Below are 16,267 nucleotides of genomic sequence, written 5' to 3' on the forward strand. Positions count from 1 at the left end.
AATTAACTTCTGTATACAACAATGTATTGTTATGTATTTGTGGTTTACAAATATACTATCAAAGCAATAACAATCTAACCGCCACGAAGAGAGAGTCAGTTAACGATTTGTTTTTATGGTGAGCACACTGTGATAAATTAGAAAACTGTTAAGTGAAGATGACCTTAATATGAAAGTGTTTTGTCATCAATTTCAAGAATTTAATTTCATCACACTAATAATCTTATGGTAAACGGTTGTGTAAAACGTATATAACATACTGTGAGTAACTACTTAATAAAAATATATATAATATATTTATTTAAGCAATAAGATAATTAATTAGGGTAATATAGTATTACAAACTAAACTGGTTTCTCCGAGACAACTTTCACGCTATTGTTCAAGAAGGGTGTCCAATACCTAATGTGTTGGTTAAAATTGCAATCAGTTTCGTCACATGATTTATAAGGTCATTTTCAGTTCTGGTTTGTGTGCCGTATATGGCATCTGGTGTTATTTCAATAATTCCATTCATATACAATAATATCGATAAGCACAGCCCTCACAAAAAAGGTCTTATATATTCTCCAATGGGAATACAATGAAAAGCTCTTAATATTGTGGGATAACGAAACTTGATTACACAAAATATCGAACATGTTTACGTCAATCAAAAGTACTCATAAAGTTTTGTTTACTCTACTACTCCGATGTTAGAAGCTTAAAAACTTCTTGGGTTTCGAAATCTTACGATGATTACAGTGTATCCCTTCGTAGTACATAACTTTACAATTGCTTTGCTTCTGAACAAAGTAAAAAACTCCTTTCAAAGCAGAACCAATACCGGCTTTACAACATTCACTAGATTATTAAATCCTTTGATAACGCTACGTATAATCAATTTCTATTCTATAACCAGTCTCTAACTAATATTTTGAACAATGACTTTGGTATTGCCACTACGAATAACAGTTCCTAAGCCTGTTTTTTTTATTATTTCAGAAAGGAAAATGAGATTTATGACTTATTTTACAGTATTATTAACTGCGATTAACTGTGGGGCAATGAATAGGCCAGTATATAAGATAATATTGACACAAAAAGGCTTTACACAGGTATTTATTACTTAAACACAGTCGAAATAAGCAACTTTGTGTATAATCTTTCTATTTTTATTACAATATCAAGTAATAAAATTATTACTTCGGTTTTAAATTATGAACACATTTAATCGTAATCAAATACGAATCAAAGGTTTACCTTTGATTATTGCTTCTATTACATTAAGAAAATTAATAATGTTTCACATTTCAGTTTCTTCAGTATGATATTGATACGCCACCACTGAGAGAATTCACATTTTGTACGTGGATTAAATTTCGTGATTTCACTCGTGATCAGACTTTGTTTAATTATATTCGTGAGTATTATTCATGGCCCTGTAGATATTATAAAGTACTGCATAAATTAATTAACTCAAAATCCAAGCTCACAAATATATGACTATACATCATATTCGCCATTCGACACTAAAAACATTGCTATTTAAAGAAAACATATCATTCTCGACAGAATAATTCATATTGAAGGACATGATAGTGAGATACTCTTGCAATATTACCTGCCACACCCACACGTAATTAAATAGTTAACGCATTGTTGAATACGTTGTTCGGTGAACGCGATATCCTTAGGCATGATGGGCGTTAATGCAATCACATTTCAAATACAAGTATTATTCAGTATTTATAACATAGTAAACAGGAGTTTGAATTAAATTTCTGTCGCGATGTTATCCTGTCTACATGGCTCGACGTTTCGAGTTTTGTAGTTAAGATGACTGCTGCAAGGTATCCGACTTAAAGGACAGTACCATCAAAAATATTTGTTTTAATACTACCAAGAAAGCCAGATTAAAAACGATAAAAGATAATGGCGGAATCGTAAGTTTTAACCCTGTGATAAAATAGTATAGTTAACACTTAACAATGTAATGTCGAGGTTATACTTTACCTAAACAGAATCCTGCGAATCGCCCGAAATAAATATACTTTTCATATGTATCTAAAGCGATATTGAATACACTATGAGTAATACCCACCGGTCACACTTCTCTCTAACCGGACACTGGAGCACTGGGTTATTGAAGCGTTGTTCTGTTCATTTCATGGCACATTTAACTAATTAGAAAAGTCTTTTAAATTAAATATAGATAACACCAAACATGTCACTGTGTAACAGGAACGTTTGTAGATACTTTAAGTTTTTATAATATTTTTATAACGTTACTATAATTTGATAACAAATATATTTTTTAGGTTTTTGTCGATTAGATAAATTCCCCAAGCTTTATATAATAGTGCATGACCCTATGGAAATGATGTGGCGAACTGTATTAGCATTAAAGCTGTTTTTAATTTCAAATTTATCACGAATTTTTACCATAAATTTTTTTGTCGAAATGTATGACATATGTTTGCGAATTTTATTTAAAATACATATAGTTCGTTAATCATATGATATGTCGATACCGATCCAATTCAGACTTGTTTAAAAATAGAGTTACATAACATATGTTAAGAAATGTGCATTTAGTGTTTAAATTGTAAATTTGTAATTCTTTGGCAATTATTGAAATGGTGTAATTATAATATATCCATTAAATATTATGTAGAAGTATAAGGTAGAATTAATAAATAATTAATGAGCGCGTGATTGGCGACGGCACGATCTAGTTACCGCGATTTTCTTCATTAACGCATTCGACCACGTCATGGCGATAACCAAATTGGTATAGGTAAATTATTATGTTAGCTTTCATGTTAATATGTAACAGAATGACCACCATATATATTTGCTTTGTTTTGCTCTTTCGCACAATTTCATGATTTTATTAGATTCTACAGTCTCCTACTGTCTTATCTGTTAGAATAACATAAAAAAATATTTATGTTTAAAATACTATAGCGTTATTTTGTAAAGAGTAGCTTGTTTTTATAAATTTCCACTTTCAGAAACACAATTGTGTTTATTTTGATTCAATACACCTACTCAAAATTATACGTTGCATCACTTTAATCATAATCGGAAGTTATTGCGTAACTTTTGTAAAAAACAAAACAGAAATTCTTATTTATTTGATTTTTGTTACAGTTCACGGAAAAGATCACATACTAAGACTGTGGTTAGAATCCGGAGGGCGACATTTAAAAATTTCTGTGAATGGAAAAACATCATCTAGTTACCCTGTCAATTTAGCTCAAGATGTATGGCAACATATATGTCTATCGTATCAATCAGATTACGGGGCCTGGGCGCTCTACATTGACAGCCGTCTTGTTACATGTGAAGTCGCACCGAGTGTAAGCTATAATTTAATTATTATAAGAATATGTGAAATAAAATACCTTTATGTTTTCCAATTGATTGAAAGTAAGATATCTGTGACACCATGTCACTTCGTTATACGTGTATTTGATAACATAACTTCCGAAGAGTGTATCAGTTTCAATTAATTTTTTCTTAGTATTAGGAAAGAATTCAATGCTTCAATTGTTTTTACTTTCTTACAGTTACAAGGATTTGTTTTGCCAGCGGGTGGTAGCGTAATTATAGGGTACGGAACTTCAAATGATGGTAATTTAGATGTCTTATTAAGCTGTTATTACTTTACTTGAAATAATACAGAAATTGTGGCAAATGTATTGTAATATTACAGGTGCGCCAGGTGGATTTGAAGGAGAGATATTTGGAGCTAACATGATACTGTCTTCGACCATTGAAAGAAATCATACAATGAAAAGAAATCCTAAAATGAGCCAAAAATATTTTCATAGAAACAAAGTGACGGGTTCAAACGACATTAACTATATCATTCTTGGCGATATAGAGTCGGCCATGTCTCATCAAGACTTTGAAACCACCTCGTCTATTCCCAGCAGTACTAAAAGTTATGTGTCCATAAGAACACCATTTAGTGTAGTAGAACATGATGTTGGTATTGATTTGACGTCCGGAAATAATGATGAGCTAATTCGAAATAAGGTTAATTGGGGTGACCCAGTTATAAAAAAAGGAATGAACGATGACGATAAAATAAGTTTTAGTAATATAATGGATGATGCCACCATGACTCGACCTTTTAAAGAAAAACAATTAAATTTTAAACAATTAAATAAAGGGCCTTCTGTGTCACTTTATGAACAGCCACCACCGCCTGGATCGGTTATTGACTATTCCAAATTTTCAACTAATTCGGTAAAAGAACTTTTTGGCAGTCAAAATATGAGCAAATTTACCCGCAAGACTGTAAAATTACAAAATAATGTTATTTCATATAATAAGCCTCCCTCGTTAGCTTCACTGGATAATGATATCTTAACTAACTCCAGATCTAATTCTCATTTCGCAAATAGTGTGTTAAATTTTATAAAAAACAATAATATTAAATTGGACCACAAGAAGGTACCTTCAACAATTCCTCTATTTAAAATCTCTGATTCATTTCCATATGCTTCAGATTTTAGAGCATCTAAAGCTTATACGCCTTATATTTTTCAAAGGAAAAATTTATTTGATAAACCATATAAAATAATGAAACGCGATGTTCAAAATCATCGAATAAATGTTCAAGTTATTCAAAACGATGACATTAGAAATCAAATTTTAAAGTCTCATTCTAATTTAAATCCAACCAATGTCGAAGTAACTAATTGGGGGGAAATTAAAAGTAACAAGTACTTACGCGTTTATAGAAATACAGGGAATTCAGTCCCCGAAGAAATTATCTCAGATGTATTTGTACCTAGACCATTTTCCGTCGAATCGAAAAAGAGGAATAAAACTTTAATGCCATTGGAGTTTCGAAAGAATAGTATTAACGCAATATTACCATTTATAAAATCTAGTGAATATTTTCCTGAAAGCAATCCCGACATAAAGATTAACCAAAATGATGTCTACAGTCGAAGTTTATCCGCTCCAAATAAGTGGCACAATGTTAAATCGTATAATAACGACTACTCGCCAAGAAAAATTCAAACTGAATTATCTGAAAATAAAAACGATAAAATGGAGATGTACAACAAGAAATTGCCGTCCATTAGGTTAAAATATATTCCAGACAATCATAAAATAGTTAAAAACATAGATAACGATATTTTAAAAGGCCGTGATTTAGCCTTAGAGGTGTCAAACGTTTCCGAGCCATTTACAGATTCAGTTTCAATATTAAAATATAATCACGGATTTTTGCCTAGTAGAACTAAAAAGAAAAAAGAGTCACAATTTGACAAAAATATAAAAATCGGTAATGCCTTAAACGAACGTGCTATTATTGGTGACGATGAAATAGAAAAATATAAAAGTTTCATCGGTGGTAATGACAAAGTTCCAGATATAAATAGTTATAGATCTGACTTAGACAAAGTAAATGAAGAAGTACCTCCATCGTTAGGTTCAAAAATTTGCAAAAATCTTGAACTGTTTGATCGGTTGCTTTATATTCAACCTGATGGAAGTATTGACGTTACACATATATTATCACCAGTGAAAGAAAAAAACCTTGGTATAGCATTTGTAATACAAAATTATAAAAAATGCGCGTTACAGGAATCGATAATGGAAGACCACTCCTTGTTATTTATTGATTGGAGTAACACACCTGTTAGATTGTTTGGTGGTGCAAAACCAAAAAAGACAACTGATCTATGTGGTTTTTTTTAACATTTATTATGTACGACTTTACTAGAATAAGTTTAAAATTTATATATTTTTTGGAATATATATTTTTAACCCAAGTTTCGATTGAAAATCAGAATTTGTTCAAAAAACTTTTATTTTTAACAAAGCATGCTGTCGTAGTAATCATTGACTTTGTGCGTGAAATATTTCAACATCCAATGAAATGATATGTGAAAGGAAATAAGGCCTGCTAATTATTTAGATCACAAAAAGTACGACTCAATTATGTCATAAAAACTGTGTAACCATTACATAATGCTTTCAAACCAATTTAAATTTATAGAATAATGTTATTTTTTATCAGTAAAGGTTATATGTACCTAATACTTTTCATTGAAATATTCTTCAAGAGTCGTTTTATTTATTTTCATTTGTCTCGTGAATTGAAAAGTTATTTTAAAAGATTGACGGGCCTCCACTTCTTCCCACAAATGGAAGTTCTCGGACTTTTGTTAATGAAATTTAAGTTTTCCTCAACGTTGAATCAACATGTTTCGTAACGCTTTTGATTGGTATTTAACATTCACAAATTTAATTTTTTAATGTGTAAGTTTGTCAAACGTACAAAATATTTATTCGTATAATATTATTGTAATTGGACACGTCGTATATCCAAATTCCAGTTTAATCGGAAGTAGAATTAACAGAACAGAAAGGAAGAGAAGATATATGAAAAATGAATTTTGATTATAAAATCAAAACGTCGTAATACTATCCAAAACTATTTCAACTTTGCGTATCTACCTTTTTTAAGAATCACATCACACAACCAAAAAAACGTACAATTAAACGAACACGAGAGAGGATCGCCCTACACACGTTATCAATTATTAATTTGATTACGAAATTTGTGCAATTTCAAAGAAACCACGTTTATCCTGTAACTTTTAAATAAAATGAATTGGTTATATTAATTGCAAACAACATGCAGACATAAGAACGTAACTGGATTTATTTATGGAGTAATGAAGCTGAAGGTTATTGCCTTTTTTAGATATCAAGGACACGTCTTTATTTTTAGTGAATGAATATAAAAGCGGTCATATTTTTTTACGAGTAATTTATTTGTGAAGCCTCTATATTTTTATAAACAGTTTGATTTTGAATTACTTTCATGTCTGTTCAAGATGCAACAACAATCGTTTTGCGCGAAAGTTAAATTTAGGGCAACATTTTTGGATGCACTTCCAACGTATTTACACAAAAAATCAAATAAATGAAGACTCAGAAACGTAAAACCATAAAAAATACTATTATTAGAGTCTCACATAAATTTACTAAATAATTTCATATATAATCAAAAAGTAAATTGTGCGCCAAAAAAGTTTTTGGGAATGCAATGCATGAGCATTTCTCTCATCTTTTTTATATTTACTGTTATTTCAAGAAACTCAAAGATGCCATAAAACTCCCCAGATATCAGATATTATCGAGATGGAAGGATAGTAGACCTAGAGACGAGAGATTTCTGCTAGACCCAATTGTAAACTTTCCTGCAAATGTTATTATTACATACTTTAGATATTGCGTCACCTAAAACCCCTTTACTTATAAATTCATTACTAAATTAAGAAGCAAAATAATCTTAATTAAGTTAAATATTATAATATGTATGATATAATTATATATTAAGACAGAATTCTGCTTTAATATTCAAAACTATGATTCTTAACTCTCCGATAAAGATCCTTGAGCTAAGACTGACAGTCTTACATTCAATAATTACTTTATGGTTTAACAGTAAAAGACATCTGCTGATTGAGTGATTGCATACAAATTTCGAATTTTGTTTATCATATGTTACCATTAATTTTCGACTGCGAATCATGGTCATCACTCTTGATGACCATGATTTGTAAATCGAATGTTTGGCAAAGTTTTTTGTTTTATGTATATAATATATAATGTGGGGGGGAATTTTGAATCTTGTATACTTATTACGTATAAGATGAAAACTAATCAAGCAACAGAATTAACTAATAAAAGATCTGATACTTATTTGAGTAATCTTTTTTCACGAGCCCACAATATCGATCTCACTTTTATATACTCACAATGGACGTGAAATAAACAAAACACATCAAAGTAAATGAATATCAATTACGGCCTCACGGCCTTACGGCCTGTTTAAATTAAAGAACCACCGGTAATTTTAGTGATCTACAACAGCCATGAAACGGTAGCTTGCCGGTACTAACAGGATGCAAAGCTTATCAAGACAAACGATATTTGAACATAATGTTCATATTGTTCTGGAGCATGTATCGTAACGTGATTACCAAATGGCATATTCATTTCATAAGATTCGTAACGATTTTGAGTGGGGTGGTCTTGTGACCACACGGCAAAAGCTGGTTAGTGTTTCTTTGCTAAGTGAATGTGCGCCCGCGCTACAAAAAACAAGAGGAACGAAGGAATCGTAAGTTAATTTTTGTGATATTAACTTCACTCATTATTGATAAGCGATGCGAAATTATTGCGACTTTTAGATTTTCCAATATGTGTAATAAACTAAAGCCCAGATAGTAAAAGTTATATTTATTTACATGTTGTTAGCGCTTCAGTGGTATTTGTAAATTAAAAATTAACAACATAAAGCTGCGACGTATAAGATATGGTTCATACAATTTAATTAAAATATAATGTAAAGAAATTTCGACTAACGATTTCAGAATATCAATAAAATCTCATTGAATTTTGCACCATTTATATCTCCAGTGAAATGGTTTCCAGAAAATAATAGTAATCAATTCCCTGTGCTTCTAAAATGATGGTTGCTTTTTAATGGCTTTAATTTTGATTGAACAAGCTTTGACCGAGATTATATTGTAAAATTCTCTTTGCGTTGTTGTATTACACAATGTTATGTATTTATGGCAAGTATTATAATGAATGATTTATTGTGTATACATTAAAATATTTATACTATTCCTTGTTTCGCTTCAAACATTTGCAAAGACTTAAGGTAATAATCGTATGTCATGTGATGTGGAAATAAAATAAGTTTGAATTTTATACAATTTAAGCTTTACAATGCGCTAAACGGTATTTCACGCGGTATAAACTTATATTCAAAAGCGAATAAAAAGGAATACTTATATTGTAAATAATCAGTTATGACAAGATTAAATCAGGTCACCGAATTGCTTAGAAATCTATTTTACATATTCGAATAATATTACCTGCTTCAAATAACATTTATGAGATTGTTATTTATCACAAAGGACACTCCGCATTATTCGGGAGAAGGGTGTGGAGAGAATTTATTCGTGACAAAAATTTTTATTCACCCATTCACGGTATCAGTGTGTTGATATTACCCCTGACTGACTTACTATACTTTAAGCTTCAATAAATGCGAAATAAGTCGTTAAATTATGACATCATTGATAATAGGCGACTATGTATAACTATTATTAAATAAATCAATAGAATAACAGTAATAATATTCCAGTTCTTTTAATTAAGTAAAAGTTTATTGTGTAGTGTGATGGTTAGTTTGTTAATTAATAACAAATACAGAAAAGTTCGTAATTTTAATTGGACTGCAAACGAGTTTTTAATCGTTAATTAATTTATATATTGTTCCGCAGTGTTGTAATTAAAATAAAATCCCCACGGAAACCTTCATTCGGGATAAGCACTCTCTTTTGTGTAAATCAATTCGTTCACTTTTTAAACAAGAAACTTTCACATTAAATATCAAAATGTTATCTCGTACGCTTGTAAGATCTATTCTCATGTCATTATAGTTACGAAATGGTGTAAAAGAGTAAAAAAATGTTTAGTAATCGGGATGTTGAGTCGTAATAGAGTGAAATTAAACTGCTGTTGTACTTTACGTAACATTCCGGATATATTGGATGCTGCGTGCGAACACCTACTAGACCTTTCCGTCGCGTATATATTATTAGCTTATTGACGACAGTCTGCGTTATTTTGTACTCAGTATTCTAAGTTATATTTTAAATCATACCACTAGTATAGCAGTTTAAAAAAAAAACACAATTTCATCAAAGTCGGTTCTAAACAGCATACACGGTGATGTGATCTTTTCTTTATACCATTAATCGAAAACACGTTCCACTGTCTTATTTTAATGATCGCACGATATTTTCGATTCGCGTTTAACACTTTCTCCGAGAAGTGTTATGATGTTAATGTCATATATTACAGAAGCGCATACCAAAATGTATTGTGTCATATAAAAACATCGCCGTGATTATTAAAAAATTAACCTTACGAATTGACAAAGCTTTGTACGGTTTTCACTAACAAGTGTGACTTCTGAGAAAGACAGGTGTATTATTAAATATTAACAATTATTGGAGAAGACGTCGCAAAAATGAACGAAATATACGAAACGCATAAATCTTATTTACTTTTTTTAATTAACACTAACTAATTATTCCAATTTTGTAAATATAGATATAGGCCATCAAAAAACTGATTATTTATTCACATTATACGCAGATATTATTGCGAGTAAAATCGAGTTAATTAATTGCAGTTTCTAATATCCAAATTTACGAAATATCTTATTCACATTGATTGAATTGCTTGACGGGGGTGGAGTACATGAAAGAGTTTCCTGTATGATTCAACAGTCCTTCATATAACTTATCATATACGCAAATTTATTTATTAAAACCGATACAGATTATGTAGAAAGCGTAACATTATTATAGACGACAATACCTGTTGGATAAACCGGAATTCCGCGAAAGAAATCACTGATTCTATATATCGTGATAAATTATTTCTTACGTAAACTCTGTTACGTGCTAATAACATATTCTTTTGTTTTTATTAAATAAAAAATTTTAACGTATTAAATATATCTAAAGATATAATATCAAGAACTCTCTTTCACAATTTGGTGTAAGTTTTTTACGTTGTCAGCGTATATTTACACAAATAAGTAGAGCACAATAACTTGATTTTTTTAGGCTACCTACTAACAACACCTGTATCATGCAACTGTAGTGATGAAAAGCCAATTATAAGGTATTATGTTCTACTCAATTACTCTTATGTCCTTGAGGTTTAACGATTACATCACCACATATAAGATGCTGATCACTTTTAAATAGGTAGCAAAAATGACAGGCAAAAAGCAACGTACTTAAAAGATTTCTGAGTTTCGTCATAGAAATATAGTTTGGAATATATCGCTAAAGAAGGCCATCTGTAGCATGTATCTGTATTTTGAGTTTATTGTTTATAATGTGTGAATAAATATTGTTTATAATCCTCAAAATCTCAAATATTTCAATGATCATCGATAGATTATTAACAATTAAAACATTGACCAAATAAAACTTTACCAAGAAATCGAACCCAATACCTAGTAATACAGGTAAAGCGCCATGCGAGTTATCTATTAAGTTACGAAGACAATAAATAAGTATCGGTAAAATCAGAATATTAGATATATTAATTAAATAAATAATAATAATATTTAATTCTTCCAGATGCGGATTTTAATATCACTTGCGATATTGGTGGGAGTGGCATGGTGTTTCGAAGAGGATAATTGGCAACCCATTGTACCAGGACCACACGTTTACGCAAGCCTGACGCCAAATGACAGATCTATCGAGCCAAGGTAAAGAAAAACAAAAAAGAATTGTTTTTTAATATCAATATTAATTCAATATAGTTTGAATTGAGAGATAATTGCAGCACCAGCGCCTAAACTAATACCTAGCAGTATATTAATTTGTTCAACAATGGCTAAAACTAATAGTACGACGGCTTATCGATTTACTGGATGGCACATAATAGGATCTTAGATCAAAGGAGTTATTATAATACGTCATACGCTAGAGGCCTTTGTTAACCTGTCTGTAGGTTTCTCAGCAAATAATTGAAAGCGTAATGAAACTTGTGTACATAACACATGTCCTATTATAGAATTCTGAACAAATGAGTTTGTAAACTCTTTCGAAAACATAATTAAAATACATAAATTGTAATAATAATAATAACTTATTTGCAAATATGGTACAAAAATCTTATGGTTGTACAATCTAAACTACGCATATTCTGCCACATATAATGGCGTGCAAATTTATCTTACATAATTAAAAAATAGAATTTTACGTAGTAGTTATATATTACAATCAAACCTTATGTGATTTTATAATATATTTATTTTTTATATCCGCATTTTGTATTCGAATAATTCTTTTTTTTTAGCCCTCAGTTGAAAATTGTGAACAGAAGACCGATATTCAGCAACGTGCAATCGTTCGAAACAAACAAAGTGTCGAGCCCTTACAACGTAGCTCCTACAAACGATGCCGATACCTGCAGCGTCTACAAGGCGTCCATGAATCAGGAACTATTCTACCAGTACCTCGAATACGACACAGTGCTTCCTGATCTTAAGGAGTTTACACTGTGCATGTGGGCCAAATTCCACAACCATTCATCCGACCACCCTTTATTTTCGTACGCAGGTAATGTACTAGCACTTCAATTAAAATAAATACTGCGTTACGTAAGACGCAAGTCCTACATAGGCAGTATTGGAGTACTAAGTACCTATACTTTCACTTTTTGTAGGCATCATAGGAACTGGTGTAAAGCTTCAATGAAACACGTTTAAATTATGGATCATGTCGTGTGTGTTTACATATTTCAAGCAGCAAACCACTTTATACCAGGATTTCTAAACTAGGCTAAACTAAACAGATATATCAGTGTGAACAAAGCTAAGTCTTTTAGGAACGTTTTAGTTAATTTAACTGTTTCTGTTTCTCTAAATAATAAGAACGAAAGCTACATATCGCATATAAATTAATAAGGGTTTAAAATTTTGTTACCAACACAACGGAAATTCAATAATAGTGCGCCAGTGTGCGAACTTCTTAACACAATAACTTCATAACACGTAGTATCATCTCTTTGGCGAAATAATTTAATTTTCATAATGCATTCCTAGACGTGTCTTTGTATACTTTGCAGTATGGGAATGGCATAGAGCACAAAGTGCTATAATAAGGTTCTAGGATTTTCCAGTAGATTGAATTAATTAAGAAATATTCACTTAAACTTGTAAAAAATTTTTATTAATAAAAATTTTACAGTCGAAGGCAATCCCAAAGAGATATCTGCCTGGATCTCAAACACTGCAGAGGCAAGCTACTTCAGCATGGCTGTACATGGCCAAACATTTTTCCGGCTCAACTACCCCATAAAGTTAAACACGTAAGTAAATAAAGAAAACAATAGTTTGATTTTTTGCTTTGACTTCGTTGTATAAATCAGTACAATTATTAGAATAATTAAACAATGGGCGAAAAACGAAATTGCTTTTAAGCAATTTCGTTTAGGCAACAATGTTAAAAAAAAAATTATTACAAAACTAAGAGTATCGTAACTAAAATCGCGTACGTGAGTTGAGAAGAGAGGTATGTTAGATTAGGCATAGGAGACAGTTGTCTCTGCCTTTTGTAAAAAGGCCGTATATGAAACACTACGTCACCTCTTTTGTAATATTAGTAAGTTCGACTTAACTTGAAAGAGTTGTTGATTTATTCTTTTTAACATTCCAGATGGTATCATAGCTGTCAGTCATGGAACGGCAGAACTGGAGAGTGGCAAATATGGATTAACACCGAGAGAGTCGGTAGAGGATTCCATAACAGGGTATGATTATATATTTTATATCCCAATTTGTTAAACGAAATATGATGCTATAGATAAGTTAAATCCGTGGATAAGAAAAACTGCTAGTTTTACTCACTAATCATGACAGAATCAATCAGGGGAAATGTTTATGTCTAATAAAAATAACAATAAATTCATTATTATTTAGCCATCATCTTTTGCTTAATACCTTAATACTTTTATGATACTAGTTTCTACTAGAAATAATATGAATCTGTTGTATTTTAAGACAATACAAATATGCGGTACCTATTGAAACAATCGTAACAAATGAATTCAGAATAGTCCAAATCATAAAATATAAAAAAGAATTATCAGATGATGCAGTTGTAATCAAAAATAGCTCGTCTTTAATATGAAACTAGTTCACAGTAGTTATTCGGAGCATTTCGTTCAACTGGTGCGAGACACTAACTTTTGTATTCTCTTATTTAGGCCAAACCTGTTTTTTAGCTGTGCGTATTAACTTAAACACCGATTATTATTTTCCGGGAACAATTTTGTATTTGTAATTTGGAGAGAAGAGTTAGCGTAATTATGATGTTAAAATTCCCCAATAACCTTACGTATCAGAATATATTTTGCTGATTCTGTTCAGTTGAATTTGTATAAATTCGCATGAAATAATACGCTTCGTTATAAAGATTTTATTTGCTACCATTTATTGGACTGTAAAATTATTAAAACCAACAAGTCTTTGTTTGTAAAATAAAATATATAAATAAATCGAGGTATTATATTTTTCTGTTTAAAGGTGCATTAGATATTAATGTACGTATTTTGGTACGCTAGTCCATGACGTGTGTGAAACTTAATAAACGTATGTTTTTAGCTTGTGGGACACATTATTAAAGGTGGAGGCAAAGTTATAAGTGGACAAGAACAATCACTGCTCTATAAAAATGATGGTTTGGAATCGGTAAAGAGTGAGTGCAAGATTTTGAAACAGTAGATTTTTGTTACTATATAACAATGTCTAATTTTGTTGATATATTAGACACTTAAAATTTATAATATATTTTTTTTTTAAGGTCAATCTGGCTTAGTCGGAGAAATAACCATGCTACAGCTATATCATGTTGCATTGACAGCTGGAAAAGCACACAGAGACCACAAGCACCATCACGCCCATCGCTTTACCCACGATGGGTCTTTCATAGAAACATCCTCAGAGTTTGCCACTGAACCTCCACCACCAGAACCTACTCCAATAGGCAATGGCCATTTCTTAATTGGTGGACAGTTGCAGAAACCTTCCCACATCAATGTTGCAATGCCCCCTCAATCAAATATGTTAACAGCACAGATTCCAAACCAGCTCCAAAATCAACAAGATTTCGCTAACAAATATCAGTTAGTAAATGGTGTAACCCAAATTCCTTTAAACTATATCGGAAACAGACCGCAGAATTTACCCCCAAGTGGGCTACATCTTAATATACAAAGATATCCTAATAGACCGTTTGGTCAAGTTAAAGGAACGAGTGTTTCATTATCAGGTTCACTACTGAATCCCGCTAATGTTCAATATATTGACGATACAGCTTCCCGTAACTTATTTAAAAGAAATTCAAACAAACGTGATAAAAGAGATAATCCTGAAAAAGAACTAGCAGAGGAAATTAATTCAGGTTGTATTTTTATACATATTTGCATTTCACATGAAATATTACTAGTTCATATTACTTATTTAAGTTCTTGCAGGCAAAAAAGATAAACGCGGGCTAGTAGCACTATCCGATGGATCGATAATAGATGAAGCTTTGCTGAGTCCTGATCTCATCGACGATAATAAAGATGATGAACTTCTATTCCAACAGTCGCTCTTAAGCGGTTTAGCAGGTGTTGTTGGAAATTTGCCAGTGCAAAATCTCCAAAAGATGACCGTAAGTAAAGAAACATTAATTTATTTAACAATTAAGAAAACCTAATTAATTTCCACCAATGTTGAAAAGCAGTTATATGTTAAAAGTTGACCGGATTTAAAAACAACAAATGCTCCTAATTGGTTGATAGCTATCAACAAGAGCTAGAAATAAAGCAATTCAATAATCTTTGTCGTGAAAGTTTAGTAGAATATACAATATATTATTCCCAATTAATATTGAATTATAGGTGGATGAGAGAGAGCCAGCTGAAGCAGAAGTCAAAGCAGTAATGAAAGTCTGTAGTGGGTGCACACCGGAACCATTCAAAAAGGTTCTCGTGCTTTCGTGGAGGTCGACACCCAAGAAATTATACAGCGGAGCGCATTATTACAAAGGACTACCTATATGTAGGGCGTTTTAAATTTTTATAAGGTTATAAACAATTCTATCGTAATTCCAAAAATTTTGAATAACACAATCCAGTCACAATATTTTTATAAATATTCTGGGATGTAGATATTCTTGAGGTTTTAATTCACTACCGGCTTGCCATTTATAACCATTATTTATTTTAGGTTTAGACATTTTACTTTAAATTAATTAACCTGTTATTTTTCTTAAGAAGACGTTATTAACATTGTTTCTAAAATCTTAGTAATATAGATGAAAAATAAATACATCTAAAAATGTAATGTTTCAATTTCCTAAGACCGAGACATACACAAATTATAGTTACACTTAAATCTCGTCTCTGAATTTCAATCTAAGTACTCACAATGTAGATTAATTTACTTAATGATATATTAATTATTTTTTGTTAAATAATAAACCATATAAGATCCACGAAATGAGTGATGATATCGTGTATCAACATAAATAATATCCTTATCTTCGTTGTTTCCATTATTTTAAGATAGAACTCAATCAATTTAGTTTATTTTTAACAAGCATACTGAAACATGTGCTCAGTCCGTTGAGAAAAAGAAATCCTAAAAAGA

General features: G+C 31.0%; 3 protein-coding genes across 25 annotated transcripts in view; 2 read left to right on the forward strand and 1 right to left on the reverse strand.

Moving 5' to 3' along the window:
• LOC125062189 (coiled-coil domain-containing protein AGAP005037) overlaps positions 1–16,267 on the reverse strand; it is a 48,750-nt gene that overhangs the window by 16,445 nt on the left and 16,038 nt on the right. The gene's annotated exons all lie outside the window — the stretch shown is intronic.
• LOC125062193 lies at positions 91–7,818 on the forward strand. The gene is made up of 6 exons (XM_047667925.1): positions 91–261; positions 985–1,097; positions 1,297–1,402; positions 3,136–3,344; positions 3,555–3,618; positions 3,701–7,818. Exons 2-6 carry the CDS (start codon positions 993–995, stop codon positions 5,704–5,706), a joined length of 2,490 nt encoding a protein of 829 aa, XP_047523881.1. The 5' UTR covers positions 91–261; positions 985–992; the 3' UTR covers positions 5,707–7,818.
• On the forward strand, positions 8,018–16,127 carry LOC125062194. The gene is made up of 9 exons (XM_047667926.1): positions 8,018–8,143; positions 11,199–11,332; positions 11,926–12,188; positions 12,819–12,939; positions 13,287–13,380; positions 14,234–14,327; positions 14,433–15,032; positions 15,106–15,287; positions 15,517–16,127. The coding sequence occupies exons 1-9, from the start codon at positions 8,102–8,104 to the stop codon at positions 15,688–15,690; spliced, it is 1,704 nt and encodes a 567-aa protein (XP_047523882.1). The 5' UTR covers positions 8,018–8,101; the 3' UTR covers positions 15,691–16,127.

The sequence above is a fragment of the Pieris napi genome, chromosome Z (genome assembly GCF_905475465.1).
Source record: "Pieris napi chromosome Z, ilPieNapi1.2, whole genome shotgun sequence".
Classification (NCBI taxonomy): domain Eukaryota; kingdom Metazoa; phylum Arthropoda; class Insecta; order Lepidoptera; family Pieridae; genus Pieris; species Pieris napi.

Excerpts from the sequence above, each read along its gene's own strand:
- LOC125062193 (XM_047667925.1), top strand. The coding sequence starts at position 993 with ATGAGATTTATGACTTATTTTACAGTATTATTAACTGCGATTAACTGT. Across the intron at positions 1,098-1,296 it reads CACAAAAAGGCTTTACACAG|TTTCTTCAGTATGATATTGA; the intron begins GTATTTATTACT and ends TTCACATTTCAG. Across the intron at positions 1,403-3,135 it reads GACTTTGTTTAATTATATTC|TTCACGGAAAAGATCACATA; the intron begins GTGAGTATTATT and ends TTTTTGTTACAG.
- LOC125062194 (XM_047667926.1), top strand. The coding sequence starts at position 8,102 with ATGTGCGCCCGCGCTACAAAAAACAAGAGGAACGAAGGAATC. Across the intron at positions 12,189-12,818 it reads CCCTTTATTTTCGTACGCAG|TCGAAGGCAATCCCAAAGAG; the intron begins GTAATGTACTAG and ends AAAATTTTACAG. Across the intron at positions 15,288-15,516 it reads AAAATCTCCAAAAGATGACC|GTGGATGAGAGAGAGCCAGC; the intron begins GTAAGTAAAGAA and ends ATTGAATTATAG.